Source organism: Heterodontus francisci, chromosome 22 (assembly GCF_036365525.1).
Source record: "Heterodontus francisci isolate sHetFra1 chromosome 22, sHetFra1.hap1, whole genome shotgun sequence".
NCBI lineage: Eukaryota > Metazoa > Chordata > Chondrichthyes > Heterodontiformes > Heterodontidae > Heterodontus > Heterodontus francisci.
In genome coordinates, this window is record NC_090392.1 from 32,899,229 (window position 1) to 32,908,606 (window position 9,378).

At 44.6% G+C, this 9,378-nt stretch overlaps 1 protein-coding gene across 1 annotated transcript; it reads left to right on the forward strand.

The window, feature by feature from the left end:
• The first annotated feature begins 1,720 nt into the window (after positions 1–1,720).
• LOC137381519 (probable G-protein coupled receptor 139) lies at positions 1,721–8,659 on the forward strand. Its single transcript, XM_068054218.1, has 2 exons — positions 1,721–1,787; positions 7,749–8,659. The coding sequence occupies exons 1-2, from the start codon at positions 1,721–1,723 to the stop codon at positions 8,657–8,659; spliced, it is 978 nt and encodes a 325-aa protein (XP_067910319.1).
• The last annotated feature ends 719 nt before the right edge of the window (positions 8,660–9,378 follow it).

Here is a 9,378-nt window from a genome sequence, read left to right on the forward strand (position 1 = left end):
TTTAGAAGAATCAGGGAGTGATCTTATAGAAACATATAAGATTTTAAGGGGGTTCGACAGGGTAGATGTTCAGAAGATGCTTCCACGAGTGGGGGAATCTCGAACTAGGGGACATAATTACAGAATAAGGGGTCACACATTTAAAACTGAGATACGAAGGAATTTCTTCTCTCAGAGGATGGTGAATCTCTGGAATTCTCTGCCTCAGAGTTGTGGAGGCTAGGTCACTAAATGTATTTAAGAGGAGGTGGATAGATTTTGAAATCTCGGGGAGTCGAGGGTTAGGCAGAACAGGCCCGAAAGAGGAGTTGAGGCCTGGGACAAATCAGCCATGATCTTATTGAATGGCGAAGCAGGCATGAGGGGCTGAATGGCCCACTCCTGCTCCTATTTCTTATGTTCTTATGTTATTATACACAGCAGGTCTGGCAGCATCTGTTGTAAGAGAAGCAGAGTTAAAGTTTCAGGTCAGTGACCTTTCATCAGAACTGTAGAGAGATTGGACGTCCATAGTGAAGAGGAGGTGGTTAGGGCCAGGAAACTGGAAATTGTCAAAATGACATGGGGTGTCAGAAGAGTCACGGATGTAGGTGGGAAGAGATAGAGTCAAGATAGGAAGAAATAAGTTCTGTGGGGCAGGAACAGGTTGAAACGATGGGTCTGCCAGGACAGTCCTGTTCGTGGATTTTAGGAAGGAGGTAGAAGCGGGCTGTCTGGGATTGCAGGACTATGAGGTTGCAAGCTGCAGAGGGAAGATCTCCTGAGAAGAAGAGGTCAGTGACAGTTCAGTGGACAGTAACTTGATGTTCGGTGGTGAGGTCATGGTCCAGGGGGAGATAGAAAGAAGTGTCTGAGAGTTGGCACTCAGCCTCTGCAGGGCAGAGGTCGGTACACCAGACAACAACAGCACCACCTTATCTGCAGGTTTTATCTCAATGTTGGGGTTAGACCTGAGAGAACGGAATGTAGCAAATTCAAAGGGAGACAGGTTAGAGTGAGTGAGGGGCCAGAGAAATTGAGATGACCGATGTCTCGCCGACAGTTTTCAATGAAAAGATCAAGAGCGGGTAAGAGACCAGGTGGAGGGTCCAGGTGGAGGGAGAATGCTGGAGGCGAGTGAATGGGTCTGCTGGTCGCGGGGAGGACTCCTGGTCAAAGAAGTTAGCCTGGAGGCTGTATGAGTTTGCAGGGCTGTATCAGTTTGAGGATCCACTTGCACAATTTTCTTCTTTAAATATTTAACTGAATGGTCACAGTTAAAGCGAGAAGCCACATCCCAGAATACAGTATAGCAGCCCTGAGAGGAAACACTGACATTAGGAATTTAATTACTGAATGGTCACAGCAGAGTGAAAGCCATCATTGAATCAATATGAGAAATACAGATGTGTGTGATGGTGTTTCAAGGAACATCATTACTGTTTGGAGAATACAACTTCTAATTATTACGAGTTAATGAATGTGATCAGAACTGTCCAGTCTTTGGATTGTTCAAATTCAATCTCAGTGCTAAATATATTCCATCACAACAGGGACTGAACTCACATGCCGCAATATGTTTGTTTAAAATTATATATATATATATAATTTGATGAAAGTTGCAACCTCAATGTCCCGGTGGAGTTCCTGCAAAGTATAAAGACTCTGGGGCTGTATTGTCTCAGTTTAATACAGAGAGATTGTCTGCTGCACCAAGGTGACAGATCACTTCAGATGGAAAATGCATCGACCAATTAACAATATCCAGAAAATATACTATATTATCCTTGCTGTCATTGGTGTTCCTGGTAAGTGACTATAACCATTGAAGTTGTGTAAATCTGTATGTGAGCTGGTCTCTGGATTTACTGTAATTGATAACGTTATATGTTGGTCAACTGGTAAATGTTATACAGATACCCGATCGGTGACATCATTTCATGAAGTCAAATCTCCTGAATTATCTATGGAGTTTTATTACATTACCTCAACTGAAATTAAGCCTCTGTTTGTAGCTCACAGTCTTGCTGTATTATCAAGTTATTGCCTTTACTTGAATATTGTGCACTGTTGAATAAGACCTCAGTGCAAGCAAATTTCTGAGGGAAGGTATTACTGGGAGTGTCTGTCATTGCAGAATTGTATTGTGTGTGGGTAACTAACCGGAGAGGAACACTTGATCCTAGTAACCATGTGTTACTGGGAGTATCAGTCATTGTAGAATTGTATTCAATGTCGGTCACTGACCTGGGTGGAACAAGTGATTCTACTTAGAAATCAGGTGACTGATCTCTCCACAGGAACACAAGAAATAGGAGCAGGAGTAGACCACATAGCCTGTCGAGCCTGCTCCACCATTCAATATGATCATGGCTGATCTTAGGATTCAATTCCACTTTGCTGCACACTCACCATATCCCTTGATTTACTGAATGCAAATGTATTCAACAATGAAGCATCCACAGCTCTCTGTAGCAGAGAATTTTAAAGATTCATGATCTTTTGAGTGAAGTAATTTCTTTTCATCTCAGTCCTAAATGATCAGCCTCTTATTCAGAGACTTTGCCCCTGTGTTTTCGATTCCCCAACCAGCAGAAACAATCTGTGTCTCCCCTATCCAGCGCCTTCAGAATCCTGTATGTTTCAATGAGATCACCTCTCATTCTTCTAAACTTCAGAGAATATAGGCCCAATTTACTCAGTCTCTCATCATAGGATAACCCTCTCATCCCAGGGACCAGTCTAGCGAACCTTCGCTGTGCCACCTCAAATACTTCCTTAAATTTGGAGACCAAAACTGCACAGAATATTCCAGATGTGGTCTCACCAAAACCCTGTGAAAATGTAACAAGACTTATTGATTCCTGTACTTCAATCCCCTGCAATCAAGACCAACATGCCATTTTCCTTCCTAATTTCTTGTGGTACCTACATGTTAAATTTCTGTGTTTCTTGTGCGAATACACCCAAGTCTCTTTGAACAGCAACACTTACAAGTTTCACACATTTCAAAAAATATTCTGCCTTTCTATTTTTATGACCAGAGTGAATAACTTCACACTTCCCTACACTTTGCTCCTTCTGCCATCTTGTTGCCCACTCACTTAACCTGTCACTATCGCTTTGCAGCCTTTCTGTGCCTTCCCCACAGCTTACCTTTCCACATAACTTTGTATCATCTGCAAACTTAGATATAATACTCTCTGTCTCTTCATCTACATCATTGATATAAATTGTAAATAGCTGACACTGATTGTTGTGGTACTGCACTGTACACTGCCTGCCAACTTGAAAATGCCCATTTATGCCCACTCTTTGCTTCCTGTCCATTGACCAATCCTCTTTCCCAGCGAATATATTACCCCCAACTCAAAGAGCCCTTATCTTTCCCATTAAACTTATGTGTGGCACCTTATCAAATGCCTTTTGGAATCCAGGTATACGACATCTATTGGTTCCCCTTTATCTAACCTATTAGTGACATCCTCAAAATAACTCCAATAAATTTGTCCGACTGGTTTTCCATTTAGTAAAACCACATTGACTTGTTCGAATTATACAATGCTTTCCTCATGCATTGTTTCGACTGCCTTAATAATACTTTCCAGCATTTTCCCAATGATGATGTTAGGCTAACCGGCCGGTAGTTCACTGTTTTCACTCATCCTTTCTTGAAAAGCATTGCACCATTTACCAACTTCCAATCTGACAGGACCATTCCCAAACCTAAGGAATTTTGGAAAATCATAGCTCGTGCATCCAGTATCTCTGCAGTTATCTCTTTTTGAACCCTAGCGTGTAGGCCATCGGCTCCTGGGGATTTGTCCGATTTTAGTCCCTTACGTTTCTCCAATGCTTTTTATCTGCTGATATTAATTTCCTTAATTTCCACACTTTTTCTTGCCCCTAGGTTACCGTCTATTTCTGGTATGAAACTTATTTCTCCTATTGTGAAGACAGCCACAAAATATATGTCCAATAACTCCCTGTTCTATGAATGTAATCGATGACAAAGGGGATGATTTTTGCTGTTATTTGAAGATGTCATGTAATAAGAGAAATTCATTGATGTTGTTCTGTTTCCGATGGAACTGCACCAACTGAAACAGATGTTAACTATTTACTGAAACGTTAACAGCAGACCAGCACTTTTAGAGCATTTTAATCTTCTGGATAATGCCTTATTCTTATTCTAGGTATAGTGACTGTAAACACTGTCCGATGTTGATTAATCTCCTTCCCCGGCATGATCCTGACAATCTGTGGGTCATAGTGTTGAATTTTATTATCTTGCTGTTACACAGGATGAGTGTTTGACTGTGGTTAGTGACTGTTCCAATCCTGTAATGGATTCAGGTTTGACGAACCAGCTCTTATCTATGATTCCAAGTCTTTACACATGCAACCTGCCCTTAGCTCAGTGAGGTGTGTCACTGGGAGGAGAGACACCTGTAACTGAGGAACATGCATTTCGGGTTATCATAATATATGGAGCATCGATACAAGTTTAATCCAGTCAAGCGTTGCTATTTCATTTACTGCCCACCCCGCTGTCTCCGCCGAGCTTCTGCACACCACCCCCCACCCACCCCCCCACTGCCCCCTCGCGTTGCTCCTATGGGAGCTTCCGGTTGCTCAGATTAATCTTTGTTTTGATTGGAAGCCTAATTTATTAATACCGAGGCCTGTCCAGCTGCAGTAAATAATATCATTAGTAAACTGTTAATAATGAAATAAATAGTGCATTGATTCAATAAATAAACCACTTCAACATCTGTAATATTCTTAATGAATTGATGAATGGGATTGAAATCACAAGTGGCAAAATCATTCCATGTATCTTGTCCCAAAGCAATTTATCATTTTAACGGCCTGTATTTGGTCACCCCTCAGCCTTCTCCTTCCCTCGACCGTCTCCCTTGGGTACATTCAGAGGGTGCCATTTGGAATTTATTACTTTGGCTCCATTCACTTGTCTTTCCCACTGGAATTCCTCTCTCCCTCACTCACTCTGAAGTACTCAGGTTCCCTTTTTCACCTCTTTTCCCAATACATTCTTTCACCCTGAACTGGAAAAATCATCAACATGGCTTCTAATTGCCGCCCCTCCCTCACCTCCACATGATCTATGTCTGACTCTTCCCATCCCTTCCTCGACTTCACTATCTCCATTTCAGGGGATTGGCCGTCCACCAATATCGACTATAATCCCACCGACTCTCCCAGCTAGCTTGACTAAACTTGCTGCCATCCCATTTCCTGTCGGACTCTATTCTATTCTCGCCTTCTTCTCACCTTCCACTCCAACCACCTCCACATGTAACACATCATCCTCCGCCATTTCCACCATGTCCGGCTAAATTCAACACCAATTACATCTTCCCATCCACTCCTGTCCCCCGCCCCTTGCAACACACTGGTTCATGCTTCTGTCACCCCCACCATCCAGTCTCCCTCCCCTGTCCAGAACCTTCCTGTACAGGTTCAGTAGATGCAAAATCTGCCCTTTCACCTCCATCCTTCCCACTCTTCAGGGCCCAAATGCTCCATCCAGGTGAAACAGAGATTTACTTGTACTTCTTCCAGTGTAGTTACTGTATTCACTGCCCACCATGCAGTCTCCTGTACCTTGGAAATGGATGAAATGCAGATTGAGTGATTGTTTGCTGAACACTTCCTTTAAGTCTGCAAACAGGACTCTGAGCCTCCAGTCACTTTCCCCTTTAATTCTACATCCCGCTCTGACCTCTCCATCCTCAGACTCCTGCACTGTTCCACTTTTAATCTCAATGAGAACAGCATCGTATTTTTCGATTGGCCCCTTTACAGCCTGCCAGACTAAACACTGAGATTAGAAAATTCAGATCATAACCACTGCTATTTTCTGAGATGGCCTGTGCTTATAATGGCTGGTGGATACACCAGAGTCACTGGAATGAGGTGTTCGCTGGTGCTTGGGATGAGAGTTCCCTATCTGTCCAGTAAAACCTGTCGGCCTCCTTGTGGGGTGGGGCAGTCCGCTTGATGGGACACTCTGTACCCCATTGAGGACTCCCTGTTGGAACAGCCCTGGCCGTCTCGATCGATCTGCCCCCCTTACCGAGGCCTGGTCGATTGGCCTCGGTGAGCCTTGAACTCTGCTTCCGAGGCTGGCGTCCATGGTGCCTCTTCTTGCTGGTTTCAGTCCCAGCAGTGGCCACCACTCCCAGTGGTTCTGCTGGGACTGAGGAGCTGCCGGCCCACTGATTGGATGGCAACTCCTGGAGGCGGGACTACCTGCCTTTGAGGGGCAGATGCCCCGACTGCAGTTAATTAATTGCCTGAGCCACGCAAAGTACAGTCGTGGCTTCCAGGACCTGGCAGAGGCTTTCCAGCCAGTGGGCAGGGTCACTGCATCCTGGTGAAATTCCGGCCGTTGACTCTGTCTCTCTCTCCACAGATGCTGTCTGTTCACTGACTTTATCAGATTTAAAGCAGGCTCAGTATTTTGATTTTGTTCAAATACAGAGACCTGGATATTCACAGCAGCAGATATGTTGGCAGATAGGAGGGAGTGAGGGCGGAGTTTCTTTGTTCAGTTTGCTTACCCACTGTTTTTTTCAGGTTTCCATTTGCTGCTGTTCAATATTCAGTATATTCACACCTAATCTGTACGAATGCTTTGTCTTTCAACACACCATTAACATATTATTTGCCTTTGCTCCGTTACCTTTTGGTCAGCTATGTGGCCTGGTCCAATCTAGACCTCCTTTGTTATCTCTTGCCCCACCCCCAACTCACTTGCTTATAACCTGTGACTTTTCTAATATTTGTCAGTTCCGAAGAAGGGTCATCGACCCGAAACATTAACTCTGCTTCTCTTTTCACAGATGCTGCCAGACCTGCTGAGTGGTTCCAGCATTTCTTGTTTTTATTTCAGATTTCCAGCACCGCAGTATTTTGCTTTTATCATTATGATGTTTGAATGTGTGTCTTTGGGTTCCTCCCTCAGAAGTAAGCCTGATGGGCAGGCTTGGCTTCCAGTCGTGCGATGTGGACAGTGGAACAGGCTGCAGGATAAAGTATGTCCGAACCATAATCCCGAGGGGTAGTTGTCCAATCAGGGGCTGCTGTGGGTCTGGAAAGATCCCATCTGCTATGAGTTAAAGGGCAGCACACGTTTACTGGACTTAGGAGCAAAGAGGGGCTGAGTGATATGGATAGAAATATAAATGGACATCTGAAGAGCAGCTCTGAGCTCAGAAGAATGGAAGACACATGGGCTGTCCAATCCCTAACCCCTGAGTGTTCTCATATCATAAAGGATGGTCCCAGTCTGCTGGGAACGCCCAATCCCAGCAAAGTCCAATCCCAGACACTGGGATGGTGCAAAACCGGGCAGGGTGGAGGTTGGTTCAACTGTTGGGGTGTCTGCTCCATGACCCAATCGTGGGGGTGTCAATCCAGGGTTTCAATTGACCCCCAGATCACTGAGGGATTCCAATCTCGGGAGGGAGGAGGTGATTGTCAATCAGGAGTGTCTTTGTGTGGAGGATAGTGTCTGATGGAGAAACCTGTCCTGTCAATGGTAAACAGGTAAAGCAGGTTAAATCAGAGGCTGGAATCCTCATTCAAATATTTAACATGCTGACCTGCCTCCTGGGAGTGGTTGGTGTTCCCCTCCTGTCCCTGCTCTGTTAAACCTGGAAATGGGCCCTTACTGTCTGGGTCAGACACGGAGAACATTTGTTCAGTAATTTCAAGTCTCTTTTCCCTTCTCTCCCTTACAGTTAATTTACTGTCGATTGTGATCCTGTCCCGGGGAAAGTGCGGACTCTCCACCTGCACCACTCGCTACCTGGTGGCCATGGCAACAGCGGATCTACTAGTCATTATCTCTGATGTCATACTGAGGCGGATCAGTTATTATTATTTCCCAGAATCTTTCCTGAACATCACCCCTGTGTGTAGTGTTATCTTTGTCCTGAGTCGTGCAACCACAGACTGTTCTGTCTGGTTCACTGTCACTTTCTCCTTTGATCGATTTGTGGCCATTTGTTGCCAGAAGCTGAAAACTAAATATTGCACCGAGAAAACTGCGGCTGTGGTTCTAGCAACATCCTGCATTCTGTTCTGTTTAAAAGATATCCCCTTCTACTTTATATTTGAACCTGGAGAGATAATCGACAATATACCGTGGGGGTGTTATATAAAGTCAAGCTATTACACTGAGCCCAGATGGAAGGGAATTGATTTGTTTGATACAGTTTTAACCCCATTGCTCCCTTTCGCTTTCATTCTGTTGCTCAACACTCTGACAGTCAGACACATTTTAGTGGCCAGTCGAGTCCGTAAGGGACTGAGGGGACAGAGCAAGGAAGAGAATCGCAGTGACCCAGAGATGGAGAGCAGAAGGAAGTCTGTGATTTTACTCTTCACCATATCCGGCAGCTTCATACTTCTGTGGATGATGTATGTTATATATTTCACAAATTGTAATATTTCAGGGACATATCTTGAGGATTACACTGATCCTTTCTATGTCTTTGGACAAGTTGGATGGATGCTGCAGGCTCTGAGCTGCTGCACAAACACATTCATTTATGGGGCGACACAGTCCAAGTTCAGAGAGCAGGTCAAGAACACGGTGAAATATCCAGTTACATCAATTAATCGATTAATTAATAAACTACATAACTGAGAGCGGCCCAGAGATGGGTCCCAGTGTTTCCAGCCCATGAATGTACAGGAATCGACAGCCCGGTGCCTCAGCTTGGTGGCTGCTCGGATGGAGGAGGCCGAGTTCATACCTGGTCCCCATGTTAGCTGATAACACTTCTCTCTCCTCAGCTTCTGTCAATCTGTCCCTTACAATCTGCTGTCATCACACCTCTACTCAATAAAACAACCCATAACCCCTCTGTCCATGGAATTCCCGTATCTCCAACCCATTTTTCATCTCTAAATTCCTTGATGGTATTTCCATCTCACAAATCCATGCTTGTCGTTCCCGGATGACCATATTTTAACTCCTCTAATCAGATTCCGCCCAGCTACAGTTGCAAAATGGCTCTTATAATAATTACAAATGACACCCTCTGTAATCTTGACAAAGGTAAACTAATATTGCGTGGTGTTCTCGATCTGTCTCCAGGCTTAAACACAGTTATACTGTAATCACCCAGACAGATATATCACTGACCTCACTTGGACTGTAACTATCCAAACGTTACCTGGATCTGCACCTGAAGTGCTGTAACCTGCGAGGCGAAAGATCAAATGGTGGAAGATGGGATTAGAATGGTGAGCAGGTTTTTTCAGCTAGCGAGAACACAATGGGCTGAATGGTCTCTTTCTTTGCTGGCCGAGTCCGAAAGGGCATGGCTGTGAGACTGGGTCTGCGGCAGGTTGTGGGGGAAC

Coding starts and splice junctions, on each gene's coding strand:
- LOC137381519 (XM_068054218.1), top strand. CDS start 1,721: ATGCATCGACCAATTAACAATATCCAGAAAATATACTATATTATCCTT. Junction 1,788..7,748: donor TGCTGTCATTGGTGTTCCTG/GTAAGTGACTAT, acceptor TCTCCCTTACAG/TTAATTTACTGTCGATTGTG.